Raw genomic sequence first — 25,428 nt, forward strand, 5'->3', positions numbered from 1 at the left:
TAACAAAGTTATCTAACAAATTGACTGTGTACCATCACATCACAATGTTTGCTATGGTGGCCATGCAGGAGACTGTAGTACAACAACTACATTACTTGTTTGAGGCCAAAATGCTAACAGTAAAAACTTACTTTTGGCTAGTAAACCATAATAATTTGACTTACATGTGCAAAGAAAAGGTTTGTGCAGTTCAACTAGATTCATCTCTTGAAACATATTAAAAAAAAGCAGACATGAACCTAACAGAACTAATGCAGGTTCTAACACCACATCGTATTTCTAGCATAGTTTTTAAGGCGGCAAGGCGAGACGTGGCGAGCCACTCATTCGAGTCGACTAGGCGACGCCTAGGCGACCACAAGGCAAGGCAAGGCGACGCCTTACCATCCCAAGAATTAGAAAAATAGCAGCAGGGAATAGGCAAGAAAAACAAAAAAAGGAAAAAGAAAAACCAGAAAAAGGCAAATGTAAAGAGAAGTGCTTGGCCCAGCCCAATAGGCAGCCCAAGAGTGCGTCCTTATCTTCTCAGGTCATCTCTCATCTCACGGACATAGGTGCAGCGCCGCCGCACGCATCCCTCATCACGTAGGTGCAAGCGCAACACTGTCGTATCTCCTGCAGATGCAGCGCCGACGCATCTAGCGCCGACGCATCTAGCGCCGCCGCATCTCCTCCCTCGTGGCTCATGCAGGAACAGCGCTGCCCTCCCTCCTTCGCGCTGCTCTTGGCTGCGTGCGCTCAGCCTACCCTCCGCTCCTTCCCTACCTCTTGCTGCTGCTCCCTCAGATCCCCATCTCCATCAACCACCGCCTCCGCCGCAGATGACCCAGGTGGCGCCGAATTTGATGGGGACGAGCGAGGAGGTAGCTGCGTGGCTTCTCCCTTTCGATTTCCTCTGCTTTTGGCTAGGCGTCGGGGACTCCTTACTCCCTGCGAGCACCTGGACGCCTAGGCGACGCCTAGGCGATGACTTAAAAACTATGATTTCTAGTACTTTTTTATTAGCATAAAATGCAACATGATTTTTGGAATGTTAACAAAGTTACCATAGTTACAATCTTGGATCCAGGGGCACTAATGGATAAACAAGTGAGCATCCCTAAACGATTAAAGAATCATGAACTTGTATTTTTTATTTCAAAAGATGCAAACACAAACTTGATATAATCCATTGTCGTCATGCACTATATCTTTGGATTTATATGTCGAGCAAATACTCTAAAGAGAAATAACTTTACATCTATGATTGCCCTTTTCTCTATTGTCACCTCTATGAATTCTATAGTTTTTGAAAGGTTAGCGAAGTTAACAAAGTGTAAAGTTTGTAACATTAACCCGATGCATCAACATGGATGCACGACCAGGCATGCATAGACAATCGGAGGAAAACAACTAGATCATGGGTTTGTGCTCAACTGTTGCAAACAAACATGAGTGATGAAGGTTGGTCATTTGACAAGCCTTGTATCCTAGAGTCAAAAAGGGCATATGAGATTTATATTGGTTCCGCTTTGCGAGCTCCCCTACCCGAACAAGAGCGCTTTCTTGGTGTTACCAATGTGACCGTTATATATTATGTCTCAATATTAGTTGCCCTAATAAGAGGGTTATGTAGGGTATTTGTAGACCTTGGAGGAGGCCATGTAAAGATGTTGATATCCTAGGGTTGGAAAATTTGACTTAAGGTTTAATGAGGGTAAATTTGAGAAACAAAGTTATTAATATCATACTCTTGGTCCGGTTCACTCGTTATGTTAACGTGTCACATTGTGTGCCTTGGGATTTCTTTGTTAACTTTTTCTTCAAAGTCTAAAGGCACCCCGAAGGTTGGGATCCTATGGGTGTCTAAACACCATAAGGGTTTTGATCCTTTGGGTTTTTGAGGATCATCCCTAGAAGTTTCCGAGGTGATGAGTCTTCATGGCCCCAGGTCATCGGGTCACCAAACTTGAGTTCAAATATGGTAAGAGATATCCCTCCAACATGTTCATAATTATGATAAGTGTAAAGTGGAATAGAAACATGGTTGGCTTCAACCACAGTATGAAATTATATAACTGAATTTTTAGAAAATAAATTGTATTTATCACAATGAATTATGTAAACTCATATTCCAAATTTCACAATCTATTTCCTTTAAAATTTCAAATGGAGAGTAAAATTTGTAAAAATTGAATTGTAACTGCACAAAGCACTATAATGTTTGCGAATAATAGGTACTACGATCATGGTGTAACTATAGCACATTCAAAATATTTACCATAGTTGTATGCATATGTCTAACTCTTTTCAGCAAAAGCAAATGCATCATTCCCAAAAAAAGAGCAAAAGCAAATGCATCAAAGTCATTAAGGAGATGGAATGGGGATGTTGGATATGAGATGCGACAAACAAAAAACAAGGTACAATGAGAAGTGGGTCCTAATCAAGAATGTTTGGGATGATGAATCTGGATGCCATATATAGTTGGGCCAACATGGTTCGACCTATAATAGCCCAATCGAGCCTAATTAGAACCCAAGCTATACTTTTACCTTGACCACAGCACACAACTGTTGTCTTCCCTCTTTGAATCTCTCTCTCTCTATAGCTTGTCACCACTAACAACAAAATATAGTTCTAAGAGAAATTAAGGAGGCAACATATGACTTCAAGAGAATTAATGGAGACTTCAGCGGGCGCTGGGACCATGTGGTCTATGCCATGAAAACACTTCATTAATTGTTAGAAGTGGAGAAGAAGGAGTCCGGGGTGATGTAGCTCAGCGTCTGAACCATGTGATCTATGCCATGCTCTTGTGGTTGCAGGGGACAAAATCCCAATGGTTAAATATGTCGGTGCTTCATGATGGGAGGCCCCTGGAGAAACTAAGAGAGCCAGTGGTGATCGGATGAAGGGCGTTGGCCATGACATGAAGGGATCTAGCTGTGGTGGCTTCAAGCAGATGTGCAATGGCATGAGCATGAGAAATCATGGACTAGGCATTGGCATGATGCTTGGTTTCTCTCCCTTGAGGCTCCTTCTCCTTCAAGGATAACCCAAATGGGACAAATTGGAATCCCAAACCAAGACCACGTGGAAAGGACAGCCCGATAGCAACACAAACCTCGCCATCTCCTCCCTAATCGTTCGATTAATCATGATTAGGCAACGACTACGTACTTGGACTACTTGAATCTTGGTCGACCAAATCAGGTCGGTGGACCTAATTGGAGGCTAGGGACCGATTAGTTAGATTAATCATGATTAATCTTAATTAACTGGGCAACTTGTAAACACTGCTTATAAACTACATAAATTTTGCTATATTGTACGTCACATGACAGATGATAGATGATATAAAGCTTGAGATGTTTAACATAATGGTTCTAGAGTTTATGTAGCCAACCAGGTATTCGAAGGTCAATATGCAAATAGGATTTTGTTGCGAAGCAAAATTTCATACAAGATTCAATTAGCAATGTTGATGACTCCTTAGCACTTTATTCCAATAAATTATTAAACATCCTCATTTTGCACAGTTTGAGGATAGTTGATTTTTGTAGGACATCACGTCTTGTGCCACCAAAATGTTGAAGAGCCCCCATGGAGTTTCTGTAGTTCCTTGCACACCTTATTCTTCAATGATAATGAGAGACTTAGCTTGCTCGCCTTCATGACATCTTAATTTTTCTTTGTAGCAACCGATACATGATTCATGCACACTACTTTGTGAACTAGTTGACTATGATAAGCCCAATATGGCTTTGGATCACTAAAGTGTAGTAGTTCTAGTGGCATAATACATTCAAACAACCACACAATCTTAAATAGTATACTAGAAAGATGTCACTTTTACAAACTATTTACCAGCAAGGCCATTATAGGCCATAAAAGTAACTCAATCGAGCAATATGCTCGCTAAATTTGGAAAGGTAGGACTCACCTTTATACATTTATGCGCAACATAGCATGTAACATAATAGTGGCTAATATTGAAGCATCACCGATCAAGGCTTCTATAAAGAGCTTCCATTTGCAACTCAAGATATCCATTATTTATTGGTTCTACATAAACCCTTGGACAAACAATTCTATACTTTCATTTGTAGCTGCCAAGAGAAGTCTCATATCTTTGCCACCCATCACTCATGTATCAACCTTATCCATGGTGGTGCTCGAGGAGGTAGTCATGAGAAGACTTCAATGCCCCAACATGGAATACATAATCCCTTGGCAAAGATGAGCTAGGAAACATCTAAAATGCGAGACATCACCTTGAGCAAAAACCATTACAGTAGGGCAACAATTTGTTTTAGGGTTTCGTTTACACCAAAATTTGGGAGAAGAGCGCGTGAACTCGCAAGCTTCCAAGATTGTGCCAATCAAGGAGTCGATCGCGTAAAGATTGATATCTGCCGGTTCGGATGCGACACTGGGATAGGTTCTCTTTAAATGACGTCAGCAAATAATGATGATTGGCAACGAGAAAGATACATATCGGACTCTACAAAAGGGGAAAGATTGGAGTCCAAGTTATCTTAGAATAAGAATGTTTTCTTCATACCAAAGATTGTATCGAGTCGTACTTGAGTAAGATTCGTGCTTAGGCTTCGGGTATAAATAGTGAACCAAGACTATTGTAAAAGACACACAATCAATCAAATACAAGTTATTTACTTTTTTTGGCTCTGGCCACCCTTAGGAGTAGGAGTAGAGTAGATCTTGATGAGTTCATCAGCAAGTATGGCTGCATCGATTCGGTCGACCTCCACTGCTTGTCTGTAAGTACCGTCATGGCTTATACCTCTGTTCGTACGGCTGCATCGATCCGGTCAACCTCCACTGCGACTCTGGTATAAGTTAGTTATCGACTCTTGTCTAGTTCAAGTACGGCTGCATCGATCCGGTTGACCTCCACTACTCGAACTAGATTAAGGTCAAGTTATTGGCTCTATCTAAGGGTGGCGTTCCTTCGGATAGATTCACTAAGTTACCGATATTGCTTATTGCTTCCATTATTTATTTAATTACAGCAATATCACTTCACCCGATTGGGATTGATCTAGATGGGCCTTATATCCTTTTTAACCCATCGTTTGTTAATCTAAACTGATCTAATCTGCACTTTAAACTATGAGTTATGTTTTATCGGCTGTTTTATATCAATCTTAATCGTGCATAGCGTGCGGTTAAGACGTGTTTGATCTTAAGTAGATCTGTTGGCTAGTGAAAACCGTTCCATGGCCCGTTATCATGGCCTGTGTGATTCTGCCTCACACCCCACTATTAGCACCGTGGAGCGGGGATCGTTATTTGGTAGATCTGTTTCTAAGAGGGCATGATCTTAACTGTGTGCTATGCCTGAATCGACTGTTTTAGCCAATATCGAGTGCTTTCACAAAAAGTTCACATCACGAGACCATTGAAGTAGAGATGGGTTGAAAGATGTGTTAGCCCCATGATCTTATTATTGTATTAAGGCCTGCATGATTCTGCCTCATGCCCCACTAATATTGATAATAAGTTAGGGTCATCGAGTCTATTGTTGTTTCTACGGCCTGCATGATTCTACCTCATGCCCCACTAGTCATAGCGATAGATAAGATCTAATATGTTCATTAGATTTATCTCTATTAAATGGTTGAATGATGATGAACTATTTCTTTTATAAAGGGGTTCAGTTACTTGCAGTCATTGGCTCAGTATAAGCTAATTATTGTTAACATCTTATTGCCATTGACCAATATTTGTCTAAAGAATGATATTAATCCTGAACGATAATCAATTCTTCTTATACAACCCCATGAGCTTTAACCGATTTATTCTGATGAATATGCTGGAATCGACTATTTAGTCTATCTCCTTTCATATTCGCTCTCAGAGCCGCACATTCGGGATTGTCTGACAACACCGGCATGTTCTGCCCTAAATTATTGATAAACTTTCTCTCCTTGTCAATTGCAAGGTCAAATTGACTGGCACATCTCAGGAGGAGTGCGTAGGATTGACCACCCTTGTGCTAAAGCTAGGCAGATCTCTAGCTCCATCGAGCGTACCCTTCCGGCTTGCTCGTGTGTCCTCGGCACGGGACAAAATTCCATGTCGACACACATTTCTAGCATTCCCGGTGGGACCCCACAATCGTCATGGCGGTTCACAACAACAACGACATCCTTATGATACATTATGAAGATCTACCTGATGGAGATAAAGATGTCATCAGCAAAGTTATAGAAGAATTTTAGAACAAGTATTTGTTATCCTACACCAAAACATGTGACAACACAATTGTTCAGAAATTTCCACTACCAAGAGTGCTATTACACGGGCAGACAGATACATCTGAAGCTAAAGACAGGCGTTTCTTTATGGAAGTTGTAGACAAATCTGTTCGTGATGCCATATCAAGCCGTAACGAAGATTTCTTAGACACATTCCACAACGCCATGAAAGAAGCGATTCATGGGTTTCCAATTGGTCAAGTTGGGCCAGCTTATTATAACATTCTAGATCCGTCGACCCAATGGATTAATCAAGTTGGTATCAGCCATCAAGAAGCAGCACCAGTTGGTAATGGTGATGTCCAGACAGTTCAGGGTTCATCTGAACAAGCTCAAGGTACTACTACGAATTAGATACAATATAATCCTGGACCGTCAGTACAACATGTGCAATAGCCAGCGGGGCAAGGTCAGAACTAGGTGATCAATTTTGGCACATCAGGCCACATACCATCGTCGGCTCAAAAAATAGCACTCTCAATTCAAAGGATCCATAGAGATATAGATCCTTATGTCTATAATTAGAGACTTCAAGCAGCAAGCCAGCAAAGGACCCAACAGATAGAGATCCCACAGGGTTATCACTATGGTACAGATTATAACACCCTTCACATGATTCCGAATCTAAGGTACCAAGGCACATGGGATTTCAATCCATAGATGGGCCAGCAGGTGCAGAGAAATCCAAATTCAAATGCTAATGAGTTGCTGCTGAAGATGACCAAGATGATGAAGAATCAGTTTGGTCTGAAGCCAAAAGGGCTGACCTTCTTGTACAAATGCCCATATCTAGAATGGTATGATTTGGTCACTCTTCCTGTAAATTACAGGCTCTCAGAGTTCGCTAAGTTCACTAGCCAAGATAGTACAAGCACGATAGAACATGTCAGTCGGTATCTTACACAATTGGGTGAAGCATCAGTTGAGGATGCCCATCGAGTTCGTTTCTTCTCCTTGTCCCTATCAGGGCCAGCCTTCACTTGGTTTTCATCAGTGCCAGTCAATTCCATTGCCAATTGGGCTGACCTGGAGAAGAAGTTTCATACATATTTTTACACTGGGACTAGGGAAAAGAAGATAACCGATTTGGCAACTATAAGGCAGAGGACTAATGAATCAGGCACTGAGTTTCTTCAGAGGTTCCGAGAGACTAGGAACTTATGCTTTTCATTAAACTTGACTGATGATCAACTAGCTGCTTTAGCTGTTCAAGGAATACTGCCAATGTGGAAAGAAAAGTTGCTGGGACAAGAATTTGACAACTTGGGTCAATTGGCTCAACGAGTAGCAGCGCTCAATAGCCAATTCCAGAGTATGCACAGAGATACCCGATTCCAGAAAGATACCACAGTGGCCGAAGCTTATAATCCATACTCAGTTGATGATAGCCATGAAGATGAAGAAGAAGAGGTTGCTACGGCTGAATGGAATTGGGGCAAAAAGACAGTGATGGTGCCAAATCCTTGGGGAAGAGGAGTTGAGAAGAGCTATGATTTTGATGTCACTAAATCAGACAAGCTCTTCGATTTCTTACTTGAGAAGAGGCATATCAAGTTACCCGATGGTCATATTATGTTGCCCCCTGATCAGTTGAAGAATAAGAAGTTCTACAAATTCCATAACGCTACTTCTCATTCCACTAATGAATGCAGAATCTTCCAGCAGCATATATAGAGGGCAATTCAGCAAGGAACGCTTGAATTTGATACGCCTCGGAAAATAAAAGTTAATGATAATCCTTTCCCAAGAGATCAAAATATGGTTGATGCTGGGCTACTCAAAGGAAAGACTAAGGTCCTAACATCAACCAAATCATGAGAAGCTGGAACAGTCGATCCCAAGATGCAAATATTGGCTGATGAGTACAGAGAGATTAGAAGACGTTACGCTAAATAAAAGAGCCAATATGAGCAGGGAGGAACATCAAAAGATGGGGCGACAAAACCACGAGTTACATCTCGGATCCTGTTGAATAAGTGGCAGCAGCGGAAAGAAAAGGATTATCAGTGTTGGTTAAAGGATCAAGAATACCTGCGTCAACTGGAAGAAGAGAGGTGTGAAAGGATACAAGCCAAATCACATTGGAATTGTCCTTTCTTCAGACATTGCTGGAATGAAGGTTTGAAGTTGCCTACCAGACATGACTATCCAAAATACAGCAATCAATATTGGGAGTTTAGGCAATCGCAAACCAACCACCGGTCCATCCATGCTTAAGATGCATATCATCATAATAACATGGATCGGCGCTTAAAAAATGGAAGTGTTGATAATCGGCTAGGAAAAAGGGTTGTTGACCAAGACTGGGCCGATTATGAAGGAGAAGATAACAAAAGAGAATGTGTTTGGCAGGAAGGCCAAAGGTGTCCAGGAGGTTGACAAGGAGGCCAGAAAAGAAGAGTGCAACGCCTAAGGAATAAAGAGTTGGAACAGGCTCAAGCATCCAGTAAACCTCAAGTATGGCGTACTAAGCAAACAACCAATAGAAAGTAACTATCGGCTAATATCCAAGTGGTTTTTCTATTGACATCAGAATTCAGAGCTCTGGTAGATCAAGAAGTTTATTCGGATTTCAATGAATCGGAGTATAAGGAGATAGTTGCCAAGTTGACGGTTGTACAACAAGCAATATTTGATAAACCAGTAAAGCATCGGCACTTAAAGGCTTTATATATGAAAGGTTTTGTTGATGGGAAGCCGATGAACAAGATGTTGGTGGACAGAGGTTCTTCTATCAATCTTATACCTTACACCATCGTAAACTTGGCAAAGGACCAGGAGATCTGATGGAGACTGACATGATGCTTAAGGATTTTGGAGGTATTGTATCTAAGACCTGGGGGGAAATAAATGTTGAATTGACAATCAGAAGTAAGACTCTTCTCACCACATTCTTCGTCATCGATGGAAAAGGGTCATACAGTTTACTCCTTGGTCGTGATTGGATTCATGCAAACTATTATGTACCATCAACCATGCATCAGTGTTTGATGCAATGGCATAGGGATGATGTCGAACTGGTTCGCGCTGATGAGTCTATGAGCATCGCAATAGCCGATCCAGTCTTCTAGGAACTAGGAGACTTCGAATGCTTTTCTAGCAAGTTATGGGAAGGAGGCTTCATTAAGATCAGCAATGAAAACCAACAGCCGATGCAAGCAATCGGCTCTGAGAGTTTGTTTTAATAAGTAGTCATGGCTTCACGTCGGCCATTGGATTAAGGAAGAATAAGCATTGGTCTTGGAAGATGGGCTTAGGTCGATGTATGTGAACGCTAAGTCAAATCATGAGTGATAGATCTATTGAAGGAGGTTCTATTTCGCTTAATGGGATGCGTGACCTGGGTTGATCAATCATTTAACCTTTGATATGAGAAGTTCTGTGGCAAAATATTTAAAGGGATGTTATCCTATCATTTGATCAACATTTGATAGCCGATTCATTTGGTCGTCAGCTCTAATAGCCGGTACTAGAAAGGTATCGCCTCTAGTTCAATAAATGAAGAAACTTAAAAGACATGAAAGCCGATACGATATGTATCACCTCTAGAGCAAAGAATAAAAACAAAAACCAATCATACACAAGGGCATTGCACTGAGACACATTCATGAAAAGAACAGGAGTCTTTGTTCATCGGATTACCCTAGATACAATATAATCGAAGACCTTGTTCACCACATCCTAAGCGGATGTGATGTCTACTATGGCCTCCGCTGCCATAACAAATTCTTCAAGCAGGTCCTCATGTTCCTCAAGGTCATCGCCCATTGGGAAACTAGTCTCCATGGCATGGAGCTCATACCCAGTTTGGACTTGCACCGTGGTTAGCGCCACCGCCGCACCGTGACGAACGCCGTGGAGGGCAATCTCTTGAACGTGAGCTGAGATGTCTTGGAGATGAGCGTCGATGGGGGAACCCCGAGCATTGACGACGTCCGTGGTCGCGTTCACTGCCAGTTGGAGAGATTCCAATTGCACCGTCAGGGCTGACAATCACAGGAACTAAAAGACTATCAAGATAAAGACAATGGAAATCAAAATGAGGCGTTCCTAGAATTCATCTTACCTGCCACCATGGTGTCAGACTCGGCCAGCTGCGCTCAGACGGCACTGGCCTCCTCCTCGGCCGCATGAAGAGCAGCCTAAGAGACCCCAAAACAAATCTCGAGTTGACCATTCTCCCAAGTTGCCTCGGAATAATGATTCTGAGCCATCCTCCACTCATGAAGGAAACGTCGGGCGTCATCGCCATTGTAGGAGTTGAAAGAATCCGACGACGAGGCTGGCGCAGAAGATGCCGCATCGGAGGGCCCACCGGCCCTGGGAATGGGACAAAGACTGTCATTCACAACAAACCTATAGGCGAGTTAGAATAGTTCATCGCCATGAGCAGGAATCATCAATCTCACCTCATGCGTCGGAGACGCTAGCTCATCGGCATGTTCTCCTTAGGGATCTCCTCCGCCGCGCGCTTGCCTCGATTGTCCTCATCAGCCATGAAGGATGATTAGATCTACAAAAGGGAGAAAGAAAACCGCTATAGGGTTTCGGCAGGCGGAGGAGAGTGAAGGAACAGTTGCGAATGGAGATGTGTTCAAGGCCGAAGCCCTCGACTGGTATTTGAAGACATGAAGCGAAGAGGCGGACGCCTCGGGATGCGTAAAAGGCAACCACAATTAATAGAAGGTGAAGCACCACTTCACTAATGCTAATGGGAATACAACGTTGGGCAACTGAAGGCAGAACATCGAAGGGTTCTCTTAATAAAAGCCATGTTTTCAGACTTAGTTGGATTAAGATTAGGAGGATGGAATCGGCTGCTTTCAAATCGGCTCCTCAGCCGAAACAAAAAATACAAAGAGGCAATGAAAATATAGTTATCATTGATCCTACACAAGACACGTGTTAACATACGGATCACATGTTTAGAATATCCTAGATGACTTTCAATACTTCTAGCCGGATAACATCAGCTTCTGTAATCTTTTGCTTATATTCTTCGGTTGTTCTAGGAATATTCTCAAGGCTACTTCGGATGGCTCTGCCTTCTTTTACTTTGGCCAACAGTTCCTGTTTCTTCTGTTTGATGGCATCAGGTATTTGGGCTAGAGTGGACTTGCGATGATCAATGGCAGCCTTCATGTTTTCCAGCTCCTTCTCAAGTTCTGCATGCTTGATCTCTAGTTAGGACAACTCTAGATCGGTCCTAAGGGAGGAGTTCTTCAAATCATCAATCAACTACGTTAGCTCTTTAGCCTCTTGCCTGTTGGAGTTCCCCTTGGCCAGCAAGGCTTCGCGATTGGACAAATTCCTCTGGGTCTTTTTCACCTTCAGGGCCTGACCTTCGAAAATGGACAAAGATGACAAGACTCTGGAGAGAGCTAGGGACGGATCACCCTTAATGGCTAAGAAAGCTCTCTGCATTAAATCAGTATCTTGGACCAAATCGGCTATATTCTTCTCAAATGTTGGCATTATATTTCTTAGCTGATTTCTAGTCTCCTCCGACAAAGCTTCACTAGAGGAAGTAGCTGACGTACTGATTTCATCTTCATCAAAATACTCCTCAAGATTGAAAGAGTAACTCTGGACTGGAAGATTGAGTGCCTGTGTATAAGGGAAATCCTGATTAGGAGGTTTGAATTGGTTCATCACAAAATGGATGGCGAAGAAGATGCAGTACCTTCTCTGTAGTAGCCTCTATCTGAAGAGGGGGAACAACTGATGATGCACCGATAGCATCTGATTGAATCGGCTCTAAGCTTCCAGTGTTGGTATCTACAGTAACAAGGAAGGATTTTAATTCATGTTTGTTGCGGAGGAATGAGCTGAGCATATGATTTTCTTACCATCAGTCGTATGCTGGACCGAGGAATTGATGGTTTGGATATCAGCAACGATAGGATTATTTTCAATAAGGAGACCATCAAACCCCTGCTCTTGTATAGGTGTTTCCTCGGGAAGTATCTGACATAGCAAGAAATCAGATGAAAGATGAAAATTGAATAAAATCAGGAATTTTTTAGGAAAATACTCCAACAAGCATCAAGGATAAAATTGAAGGAAAAACTCACATTTTTTGCCGTTGTGGGAGCATCGGTTACTTCCACCGAAATTGGCTCCCTTTGAGGATCAGCCGATGAAGGTTTGACTGGTGCTAAATCAAACACCTGAGACAACAACTCCGCACCCAGGAAAGTTTGAGACACAATGTTTGATAACTACAAAAGAACAGAGTGAGGAAGTTAAACCTCAGTTCGAGAAAATATGGATCGTTCACCTGAGGAGCTGATGGTCTTGTCCTACGGAATCTTTTTCCAGTAGTGGCTTTCTGAGTTGCCCCTTGGACTGCCTTGTGCTTTGGAGATTGGCATATCATAATCATGGGAGCAGCATGAGTTTTCATCAACTTCTTCAACGAAGGTGCAGCCGATCCTAATCTTGCAACCGGGCATGGTGGCCGATAGTCTATGAGACGCCCTTCCCTATCCAAACTCAGAGGATCAAATTCAATGTCCTAAAAAGGATCGGTTAGAACGGTTGGCAAAAGAATTCATCGAACAATTTTCTTAAAAGAAATGGCAAGTTACCTCTTTGTCAGAAGCAAATTCCCCATCTAGAGCTATGCACATAGGATGAACCAACCCACAGAAGAGGTAGGAGTGCCATTCTTGCCACCAGGAGTCAAAAAGATTGGAAGGAAAGCTAGCCCTGACCCAGTCATGCAAGCAAAGGGAAGGAAGATCTGATCCCAATTGAAAGACCCTAGAAGCTTCCAACACCTTGCTGATGTCTTCTCTCGGTTTTAGTATGTTCTTGAAAAATAGGCAAGGGGGGAGTTGACCAAGACCAAACTGACGAGCCACAAAAGAAGGATTGTAGATTTCATAAGTTGGGAGGTTGCCCGGAATAAAGGATCCTATAGCCATTGTGCCACGACCATGACGAAATTCGGCTGGAAGAACGTGGGGCTTGATGAAGGAATAAAAAATCATAGCTGCTGTCTCGTCCGAACAGCTGGATTCAAATTGAAATTTGAATGGGAAAGTTAGTTCATCATTCTCATCCTCATTATAAAGTAGCCAAGTCAAGACGTCTACATCAAACCCCCTATAAAACTTTTTGAAGAGGTGGCCAACATCGAAGTCAATTATTATGGCCGATGTAGCTTCGTCGTAGCTCGTACACTAGCGGGTTCTTCCTTCTTCGCCCTTATATTCCTCATCAAAATTAGAGGAAGGGAAGCTCAGGTCTCTGAGATCAGGCCTTACAATCCCGTGCATATACAAATTGAGCCACAGTTGTATCAACCACCAAGGGTTGCTGATAGTATGCACTGGTTCATTCTTCAATAATTGGGCTGCTACCTGATACATCAGATGGTAAGCAACCCCTAGCAGCTACTTTCCAAGAGGGACACCCTTGCCTATTGCCAAATGCTCTACCATAAGCTTATGATTATAAGTCGGACCACAAGATGACCCACAAAAGATGAATCTCTCCAACCACATATTCAGGAAGGCCACATATTCCCTTTCACTAACGGTTGGTTCGTCTCCAATGTGGTTCAGAATATAACTTGCCCATCCGGTGCAGTCTGCTATCTTGGCTAATCTCTTGGAACCAGCACTCAAATACTCATAAGGCCGCACTAATCCAGTGACTCTAAGGCCGGTCAACATGTGAACATCGGCTAGGGTGATGGTCATTAGACCGTGACAAAAAATAAAAGCATTCAGAGCATTAGATCAGAAATAAGAAGCAGAGATCAAGAGTGAATCACTCATCTCCACTTCGGACAATGAAAGTGTCAAGCATTGATTCAGATCATAAAGTTTCCAATCTCCACCCTTTTTCTCGGATATCCTACGAAACCAATTTCTCCATCCCTTAGGCGCTTTAGGCCAGTTTCTGAAGGGGGTTTTATTCTAGGAAAATGAATCCACTGCAGACTGTTTGAAAGGAATCTGGTTGGTTTCTTGACGGATGAAATCAGATGGATCGGGGTCACCCATAGGCCCGAGAAAATAGACATTAGGAGTGATGGCTGATGGGATCAAGATTTTGTTCCTCATTTCCTAGAAATCGGATGAAATAAATTCAAGAAGAGAAGAAATATGGGGTAGCGGCCGACATTTGGAGAATGGAAACTCGGAAGCATACCTCAGGAATGTGGTCGTTGGTCGCCATTACAGTCGGAATAGGTTCAGATCTGACGAAGGTAGCTTGAATGATGGCTTGATAGAACAGAGGATTTGCTAGGGTTTGGGGCCTTGGCAATGACAGCATCAGCTGTTAAAGTTGGCTTGAAAAGAAGGAGAAAGCGAACAGGCCGAGTGGGTTGCAAAAGATACTATTGGGATGCTATATAAAACTCAGGCCAGGAAGTCAGGAGTCATGTGTATATCTCGGGATAGAACAGTTGTAGCGTGGTAAACCAATGGACTGCAATTTTGGGATAAAATCATTTTATCCCAAAATTGGGAGGCATGTGTTTACACCAAAATTTGGTAGAAGAGCGTGGGAACTCGCAAGCTTCCAAGATTGTGCCAATCAAGGAGTCGATCGCGTAAAGACTGATATCTGTCGGTTCGGATGTGACACTGGGATCGGTTCTCTTTAAATGACGTCAGCAGATAACGATGATTGGCATCGAGAAAGATACATATCGGACTCTACAAAAGGGGAAAGATTGGAGTCCAAGTTATCTTAGAATATGAATGTTTTCTTCATACCAAAGATTATACCGAGTCGTACTTGAGTAAGATTCGTGCTTAGGCTCCGGGTATAAATAGTGAACCCTGGCTATTGTAAAAGACACACAATCAATCAAATACAAGTTATTTACTTTTTTTGGCTCCGGCCACCATTAGGAGTGGGAGTAGAGTAGATCTCGGCGAGTTCTTCAGCAAGTATGGCTGCATCGATCCGATCGACCTCCACTGCTTGTCTGTAAGTACCATCATGGCTTATACCTCTGTTCGTACGGCTGCATTGATCCGGTCGACCTCCACTGCGACTCTGGTATAAGTTAGTTATCGACTCTTGTCTAGTTCAAGTACGGCTGCATCGATCTGGTTGACCTCCACTGCTCGAACTACATTAAGGTCAAGTTATCGGCTCTATCTAAGGGTGGCGTTCCTTCGGATAGATTCATTAAGTTAGCGATATTGCTTATTGCTTCCATTATTTATTTAATTACAGCAATATCACTTCGCCCGATTGGGATTGATCTAGATTGGCCTTATATCATTTTTAACCCATCGTTTGTTAATATAAAATGATCTAATCTGTACTTTAAACGAGGAGTTATGTTTTATCGGCTGTTTTATATCAATCTTAATCGTGCATAGCTTGCGGTTAAGACGTGTTTGATCTTAAGTAGATCTGTTGGCTAGCGAAAACCGTTCTATGGCCCGTTATCATGGCCTGTGTGATTCTGCCTCACACCCCACTGTTAGAACTGTGGAGCGGGGATCGTTATTTGGTAGATCTGTTTCTGAGAGGGCATGATCTTAACTGTGCGATATGCCTGAATCGGCTGTTTTAGCCGATATCGAGTGCTTTCACGAACAGTTCACGTCACGAGACCGTTGAAATAGCGATAGGTTAAAAGATATGTTAGCCCCATGATCTTATTATTGTATTATGGCCTGCATGATTCTGCCTCATGCCCCACTGATATTGGTAATAAGTTAGGGTCATCGAGTCTATTGTTGTTTCTACGGCCTACATGATTCTACCTCATGCCTCACTGGTCATAGCGATAGATAAGATCTAATATGTTCATTAGATTTATCTCTATTAAATGGTTGAATGATGATGAATTATTTCTTTTATAAAGGGGTTCGGTTACTTGCAGTCATAGACTCAGTATAAGCTAATTATTGTTAACATCTTATTGCCATTGACCAATATTTGTCTAAAGAATGATATTCATCCTGAACGATAACTGATTCTTCTTACACAACCCTATGAGCTTTAACCAATTTATTCTTATGAATATGCTGGAATTGATTATTTAGTCGATCTCCTTTTATATCGGCTCTCAGAGCTGCACATTCAGGACTGTCTGGCAACACCAGTATGTTCCACCCTAAATTACTGATAAACTTTCTCTCCTTGTCAATTGTAGGGTCAAATTGACTGGCGTGTCTCGGGAGGAGTTCGCAGGATCGACCACCCCTGTGCTGACGCTAGGTGGATCTCCAGCTCCATCGAGCGGACCCTTCCGGCTTGCTCATATGTTCTCGGCACGGGATGAAATTCCGTGTCGATAGGTTTATAGAGATAGAAGTTACTACTTTTGGGCTAGGTGTGGAGGCACAACCATACACACTTTCCTAAAGGTCAAGGCAGCTTGAGCAAAAACCATTACAGCAGGGCAACAATTTGTTTTAGGGTTTATAGAGATAGAAGTTACTACTTTGGGGCTAGGTGTGGAGGCACACCCATACACACTTTCCTAAAGGTCAAGGTTTTGATGGTTATAGTAGTAGTGCGTAAACACACCTAACCTCAGGGAACACATTCGGTAATGGTAGTGAGGAAGACATTGCGATCCATTAAGGGACACCGAGTGTAGTCCTGTGCGGCTCATTGTGCATATACAAGCTTATATAGTACTATAGATAAATATAGCCAACAAACACGTTAACTTACATTCCACGAACAAAATAGTGAAAGTATTACAAAAATGCTACACTATTTATAGCCACTTGAACTATTTGTTCCTTGTGTTGATCCCCTAGTGATTGCAATAAACTGCAAGTCCTGGTCTTAAACCAAGGAGCAAAATAGTCATGGGAAAAATGCTAATAGTAAAGATGTCACTAATGATTGTGCAGTAGGGTATACCCAATGATTATAAAGGAGATAGTGCGGTGGGTATTTTCCATCTTGCCTTGGAATGTTAGACAACCATTTACAAGGTCCTAGCCTTAGCCCACCTTGCACTTATGACTTGAAATAGTGAAATCCCCACAACAATGTTGTATTGTCTTATGGGTACCCTTATGGCATAGGAGAGATTTGATTAGCAAGTAGATGCAACTATCAAGGGAGACCACCCATAGCTAAGACTCAGGGGTGCATGCACCAACAAACATGTTGTCATTGGTTCATTGCATAGGGTGCCCAACTATATGTCATCTCAGATAGTATGGTATAGAGGTACACGAAAAGGCCAGAACAATGTGTTAATATGACACCTCATTTCTGGAATGACAAAGAGAGGAAATGCAATACATTTCCAATGGTCGTAGCCTTTACTTAGCAAAGAAACAATGGCCCATAAGATTCCTCATCCACTATTGAATATTGATGTTGCAAAATCATTGACATATATATTATATGATGGTCAAGGAGCAATCTGAGGCCTTAGTGGTCAATATAGACGACGCCAAAGGGCTATAATCGAACAGATGCTATACTGGAAAGGAAAATATAACAACTAAATGCTATATATAGTTGAATGAAAGGAAAATCTAATGAGCAAATGCTATAATAACCAAACAAACAGAAAGAAATTGAGTCGTGTAATGAACACAAGCACAGATCAATCAAGTAGTATAAATGATGCATTCAAAATGAAGGTAGGGAAGCAACAAATTATTACCCGCAGCGAGGCAGCAGACCACCTGCTGTATTCTTTTTATTTGCATACTTCTTGTTCTGAAACAGAAGCGCTGTGGAGCGGTAGCTAAGGGAACTCCCCTCCATGACCTCCAGTTCACCTGGGCTGGCCGCCACAAGGCGAACCCAGTAGAGCATCACCGGGAGCGACATCTGGCTCCTCAGCTCAACAACAGTCGATAAGTGGTCTAGAGGAGGATTCATTCCGATGATGCCCGGTTGACCTGCGCTCGTCGCCACACCACGCACCCAGTTTAGCGTCTCCACGAGCTCCTCATGAGCGAGGCAATCTTTGTCTGCGAACATCTAGCGCCGGAGTTCAACCACTGCCCCTTTGTGGCCACCAGGATTCTTCCCTTGTTTACCTGGGTTCTTTGCCACAAGATGAACCCAGTCAAGCATCCCAACGAGCGCGTTTCTCTTCCGCTTCAGGTGCGCCGATCCAGCGCTGGTGGTGGTGAGGCGCTTGGTCAGCGACAGGAAACTGTCCTTCTTGGAGCCCAAGAGCAGGACGGCATTGCCGCTGCACACCACCATTTGGTTCTCTAAGCGTTTATCGCAGCTTTGCTCTAGGAGCACAAGGTACTTACCGTACAAAAGCTTGACGGCCATGTCAGTGGTGGGGTCAAGTCCGATCCCCTCAGCAACGGCCGCCCAGGAGGCGACGGCGGAGAACCTTCCACGAGCGCGCACGATGAGGAACAGGCTGACAAGCTCTACCTTCCGGCCATCCCCGAGTGGCAGCGGTGGGATCGGGAGCCAGGAGGCAACCGCGGGGTCCCCCAGCCTAGCGAGGAAGGCCGTGAGGACGCCGTCGAATAGAGTGGACGCTCCCTCGTCCGTGAGCCTGGCCTCCGAGATCTCAAACCCAGCGAGAAGGCCACAAGCACAGAGCTTGCCAACGACGCTGAGCACAACGACCAAGGCATCAATGGGACGGGGGACCGGTAGCACTGCCGCCGCTGGTGTGGTGGAGGAGCCCTAGGTGGGCTCATGGCCGAGGCTTGGTTACGAGGCGTTTGATTTGAATGCAGGCGTGGAGGAATTGGACTTCATGGGAGGTGGTGGGGCACGACTTCTGGCCATTTTGTGTGATATATGGGAATAGAAGAAGGGAACATATCTAGTGCAAACCAACCTCTCCGTGCAAACCGTGCAAACCAACTACGGGGGAGAGGTGGGAGGGGGGATTTGCAAAAGTGTAATTAAGTCCGCTCCTAATCACACTTTTGCAAAATCCCCCTCCCACCTCTCCTCCGCAGTTGGTTTGCACGGTTTGCATGGAGAGATTGGTTTGCACTTGATACGTTGCCATAGAAGAATTGCTTTGTGTTGGTTCTTAAAATTAAGGATTAAGTCCACTTTTGGCCCCTCAACTATTGTGTTCGTCTGATTTTAACCCCCAACTATAAAACCATTTAGTGTTGGTACCATAACTGTCAAAACTGTTCACTTTTAGCACCTCGTCGCGGGTGTGGCGGTTTTGTCCAGCATGGAACGGGTTTGACCATGCCACGCTGGCGTTGACCGCCACGTAGGATGCTGGCTTGCATCTCAGTGACATGTAGGGCCCACGCATCACCCACTCATTCCCTCCCCTCCTTCCTCCAGCTCCAGCAGCATTCGAATAGTGCAGTCGAGTCGTCGTCGCGGCCACCGAACAAGCAGGCGGATGTGCCATGGCCGGCGAGCGCAGCTGCTGCACTGCTACGAGGCGGGTGAGTGCTATAGAATTCGCCGCCCAGCTCATGTGTCGTGTAGCTCCGCTGAGCTCGAGCACCACCAGCCACAGCACTATAGCCGTTGCTCCCCTTGCAATCATTCGCTGTGTGAGGTGGTGGTCTGCGACGATAGGAGGCGGGGTTTCTTAGACGTGAACGAGGCGACAGCTGCCGCGGAAGTAGTGGTGGGGGAGGAGAAGGTGGAGCCGAAAGTGGCGAGCTGCTAGCGCTCACGCCGGCAGGCGACGGGGACCCAAGTGCTCTTAACATGCGTGGAGCAGTTGAAGCCTTGGCTCTTGCAGCAGGTGCGGCACCGGTTGTGGCCGCAGTCCTTCTTCACTTGGCTGCCGCAGTCCTGGCACGTCATGGCGCCAGAGCTAGAGGAGCCGGTGGCGGCGTCTAGCATTGGGAGGGGTTTCTTGAGGTAGGCAAAGGGGCTGGTGCTAGGGTTAGGGTTAGTGCCCGTAGCAGCAGCAGCCGACGACGGCGATTGCGATGGCAGCTGCCAGAACTGGATGGCATTGGCGGGCGCCTCGGCGGAGGCTGACTTGGCGGCGGTGGCCGGATCAAGCACGCAGGGGCCACTGGAGAGCTGTGGGAAGATGGGATCGCTGGAGGCCGCTGTGGCCTCATGGTGGTGGTGGTGATGGTGCGTGTGGTGGAAATAGGCGGTGGGCACAATGATGACCATCCCCACGTCGGCCATCCCATAGTTCATGGCAGCCGCCTGGCGCATGGCGGCGGCTGAGGCAGAGGACGCCGAGCCGCAGAGGCCTGCGCCCAGCGAGGCACCGGAGGCGGCCGCACTGGCATTGAAGCCGAGGGATAGGTCGTCCCCGCGCGCTGTGGCGGCGGAGGACGCAACCCAGTCCGTGAAGGCGCCGATCCGAATAAAAATCTCTTCTTCCTCCTCCTCCTCCTCTAGTCCTTGGAGCTGAGCTGAGAGCTCAGCCGCCGCTGCTCCGCCAATGCTAAGAGGTCTGAGTTGAGCAGCTAGTGTAGTAGAGCGCCCTATCTCTATCTATCTATCTATCTCCCCCTAATCACTTGCCTCCTCTCCCTGCCCTATATACCTGGTCCTGTTCCTATCATTGAGGCTGCGTCCGCAGCGAGCTTGGCTGTGGCATAGGGAGGCGGCGTCCGCGTCCGTAGCCTGCTCGAGCGCCACCGCCCTGCTCGCGCACCGCCACCGCAGCCTGCTCTGTACCGCCATGCCGCTTGCGTGCTGCCGCCGTAGCCTGCTCACCGCTGGTGATGGGAGGAAAGAGAGGGGCCAGTGTGGCATGGTCAATGCCAGCTTGGCATGGTTAAAACCGCCCCACGTCTGACAAAACCGCCACACCCTCGACGAGGTGCTAAAAGTGAATGGTTTTGATAGTTAGGGTACCAACACTATACGGCTTTGTAGTTGGGGCTAAAAATCAGACGAACACGATAGTTGAGGGGCCAAAAGTGTTCTTAATCCTAAAATTAATGGTGAGAGGAATTTTCATATATATATATATATATATATATATATATATATATATATATATATATATATATATATATATATATATATATATATATATATATATATATATATATATATATATATATATGCACAAACCCTAGATTTGTTTTAAAAGAGAGGAAGGTGGAAGGGAGAGGAAGAAATAGGAGATGGTGTGGGTAGAGGATTACGTGGCGATGTGTCGTCTTACGTGAGCCAAGTAGATCTCGTGGCATCTTATGTGAGCCAAGTGGATTCCTTGTATCAGATGTATAGCATCAAGCAACAACAAATAATGAGCTGGCATATTTAATTTTTTATTAGTTAGATTAAAAAGTTGTTACACCCTCCGTTATAAATTTTAAGATATTTTGTTTTTTTTGTTATGTTGTAGCTTTTGCTATACACTATGTCTACATACATAGTAAAATCAATGTATTTAGAAAAAGTCAAATCATCTTGTAATTTAGAATGGAGAAATACATCTCGTATAGAAAGTCATAAAATTCTTAAAAATACTGCTATATAAAAGTTAATGGTGGGAGAAATTTTCATCCATGTACACAACCCTGGATTTGTTTTAAAAAGAGAGGATGGTGGAAAGGAGAGGAAGAAAAGAAGATGGTGGGTAGAGGATTATGTGATCAATATGTCGTCTTGTATGTGAGCCGCGTAGATCACATAATAGATACAATGTTGGTTGTTTGAGCTGTATAGCATCAAGCAATAGCACATGATGAGCTGTCATATTTAACTTTTATTATAGTTAGAATAAAAAATTATTGCATCATTTATAGAAACTAATAAAAGACAACTATACAAATTTATAACCATTACTACAAATATAGGTATATATTAATTAACTACGTAAAATATAGATGTAGTAGGTATCATCATAGATTATCTTATACTACATGCCACATAGTAGTAAAACGAATATTACATAATAAGTGATGGGATTCGATGTCACATAGTAGTAACAAAGATATTACACAATAATTGATGGATCTTGGTGTAAAAAAAAGCTAGACCCGCATAGATATGATAGCTCCCAAGCATCCTGTTTAAGATAGAAGGCACCATACGAGGCGCAGAGTCAAACTCCTTACCAGCTACTTCCCGCGATAGTGTCCTAACCATCGAGCTATCAGCTCGTTCGCATGGCAACGGTGTAAAAGTATTAGTATCGTAGTTTTGATAGAAGAATGGGAAAAATACGACGTTTTATACCCATACTACACAAAAGAGGGTTGCATACATGTGGTGTGCTATATATCTAATCTAAAATACATAGATACATAAATTTTTTAGATAATGAAAGAATTTTTTGTTGGCAGTATACTTTTGATCTCAGGCCATCCACAAACTTATAGATCATCTACGTCTTCGTAAGGTCGATTGTTAAATTTAACCAGGTTTGAAAACACACCATCTATCCCTTGCACCGCCAATCCGGCATGCCCACCTTGACTTGTCAGGTTTAGAGAGATCAATAAGGCACTACTACAGATTGATATATCACTGTCGCCACTTACACTGCCATAGAGATAGAAGTGATGGTATTATACTTCCACCGCCGGTTGGACCGACAGGGAGGCCTCCTAAGGAAGGAAACCGGCAGTTGAAACTTCTACCACCCATGTGTTAATAATAGATGCGGCAGTGGTATTTTCTCGGGCGTATGAAAAGCCGAGCCAACTGGGATAGGCATTATGGCAGCCAGCCCTACACGCCCGTTTGGTGTACCGGCAGTAGTAAATTCAACATGAGTAATTTCCCCATTTCCCAACTACCCACAACATAGTTGTATCACCATTACTTCTACTTCTCCATCTTCAAGGTTGGCGCATTGTTCGTCTCTCGCAATTTGTGTGAGCCATTGCACACCTCGCGCCACGCCACCACCAGATCCAAAGACAAGGGCAATTCTTTCGCACTTCACTGATGGATCTTTGTCGGATTATTTTTCTCTTTAGTGATCTCATTACAAGGGAAGCTCTTATCCTACTGCACACTGACGATCATAGGCTCTTTGAAATGGAGGTAGCCCCCAACAATAGGAACGCACTGGCCAACCTCATCACAGAGGATGTTGTTCTGGAGATCCTCCGCCACCTCCTCGCCCACTCCTTGTTCTGTTACAAATGTCTCTGTCACTCCTGAAACTGCCTCATCTCCAACAACCATAAGGTGCTACCCCATACTATGACCGGCTTCTTCTATGATGGCGAGAAAGGCGTCCAAAACTTCACCAGTGTCACCGATGAACGCCCCGACTTGTCCTTCTTGCCCTTCCCCATTGACAAAGTAGCTATCTTAGAATGCTGCAATGGCCTCGTCCTATGCTTGTGCGTTGAGGCTGCTGGATCCCGCTACGTCGTCTGCAATCTGGGAACCAAGAATTTGCAGGTACTGCCGCCTAGCATCAATGCTGTTGGTCAGGCTCGATTGTGGTTCAATCCGACAGCCTCCTCACACTTCCATGTGATTGAATTTGTGGAGGAGGAGGGCACTGAGTGCCTAGGTGTGGAGATCTACTCATCTCAAACTGCAGCATGGATCTATAAGGAATCTGAATGGGGCCAGAACATTGATGATGTGATACGTTCAAGATCAGCAAGTGTGTTTCGTAATGGTTGTCTGCACATTATGGGGTACTCTCTGATACTTGTTGTGGATATGGAGGAAAAGACATGGAGGAAAATTCCTAGACCTTGTGGTACTCCACCCTTCATCCATCAAGCTTAGAGTCACTTGTGTGTATGTACTGTTGGTGGTATTGGTGGTCACAATATGTCCTAGCTTTCAGTCTAGATCATTGAAGACTATGCTACTAATAAATGGACATTGAAGCACACTGTCAGCACACTGAAGGTGTTTGGAAAGACTAATATTCAATTTGGTTACGTGGATTATGATTCGGACTACACAGCGATTATAGTTCGAATTTGATTTTCTTTATTGGGGCGAAAAGAACAATCATCGCGTATGACATGGACCGAAGAAAAGTTCATGTCATCCCTGCTAGTGTCGACTATAGCTATGGTAGACATAAAGTCCTGTCATGGTTCATGAGTAGACCTTACTTTCTTCCTTATGTTCCCTTGTTCTTGTTCTTGGAGTCATTAGCAGAGCAGTGAATAAAGCTCCATTTGATGTATCTCTATGTCACAACATGTTCAAATGGACCAATGTTGTTTGATTGTCTATAGCCATGTTATTTCATCTAGGATTGATGTGGTCATTATTGCAGCTAAACTAGCCTACCATCTTTGCTGTGTTTGCAAATTGGTTTATGTCTCTGGTGCAAACAGTACGTTATGGTGGTGTTACAGCTCCCATCGCCGTTTCATACGGTGATTCAGTGTTAGTGTGACATCGCCCTACTCTAAGAGGAGGAAGGCCCACATGACAATAAAGAAGGAAGAAGCATTGTAGTAGTAGAATACTTATATTGATTTCTAATGTTATGGGTACATGGGGAATGCTGATGAGGGCACTCCAAAATACACAAAAATGACATGTCAAAAGCACTACAATGCACCCGCCATTGTACTACTGGGTTGATGGGCTACTAGTACTAACTAGTATACCTGTGCTTGTGGGGTTGACTTACACGGTCGTTTGGAATGCGGAGCCAACTGAGATACATGTTATGGTTCCGTCACCTATCTTCCCTGCTCCATCGCCCGTGTGACTCGCGTGGGTGGTCGTGGATGTCACGGACCTTGACCGTTTCCTTCCCTGCTCGTGTCGTATCATACACTTGAGTACACCTCGTCATTAAGTCCAGTTTTAGATGAGTATGAAATGTGCCAGGGAATCTGAGCCGCATCATGATCACCGCTTCATCGCCCGTGATTCGCGTGGGTGGTCGCGGATGTCATGAACCTTGACTGTTGCGTTCCTCGCGCACGTCTTGAGGTGGGGCTATTTAAGCCAAGGTAACCTAGTTTAGGCCATTAGTTGTGCTCATTCCATACCTTCTTCCTTCAAGAACTGCCTTTAGTTTTAATGAAAGGAAGCTTTTGAGCCTATCATCCATCTTCATCGCCATGGTGCTCGTTGTTGACGGTCCACAAGTTGTGATGACTATGTGAGTGTAGGAGCAAGGAGGCTACATACATGCAAAAAACACTTCATCAAATACTCATTTTTACTACAACATGTCGAAGACCTCATCGAGATACATGAAACTGAGTTTTGGTTCACCCAATTTGGAGTCCGTACGACAAAGTTATGCCTTCCGAAAGATAGCAAGATGGACCGGGCTGGATTTGGGCACATGGAGGTGCCGGGCGACGTGGACTGAGGCCGA

The 25,428-nt window shown here is 44.1% G+C and overlaps 1 protein-coding gene and 1 pseudogene across 1 annotated transcript; one reads left to right on the plus strand and one right to left on the minus strand.

Annotated features, from left to right (window-relative positions):
- Nucleotides 1–19,715: 19,715 nt before the first annotated feature.
- Nucleotides 19,716–20,354, minus strand: LOC136536653 (protein SHORT INTERNODES 1-like; annotated as a pseudogene).
- A 2,961-nt stretch (nt 20,355–23,315) lies between these two features.
- LOC136536654 (uncharacterized) lies at nt 23,316–23,858 on the plus strand. The gene has a single exon (XM_066528874.1). The coding sequence runs from the start codon at nt 23,316–23,318 to the stop codon at nt 23,856–23,858; it is 543 nt and encodes a 180-aa protein (XP_066384971.1).
- The last annotated feature ends 1,570 nt before the right edge of the window (nt 23,859–25,428 follow it).

The sequence above is a fragment of the Miscanthus floridulus genome, chromosome 2 (assembly GCF_019320115.1).
Source record: "Miscanthus floridulus cultivar M001 chromosome 2, ASM1932011v1, whole genome shotgun sequence".
In the NCBI taxonomy this organism is placed as follows: Eukaryota; Viridiplantae; Streptophyta; class Magnoliopsida; order Poales; family Poaceae; genus Miscanthus; species Miscanthus floridulus.

What these genes read in the sequence shown, in the direction of transcription:
- LOC136536654 (XM_066528874.1), top strand. Translation starts at nt 23,316, where the DNA reads ATGACCGGCTTCTTCTATGATGGCGAGAAAGGCGTCCAAAACTTCACC.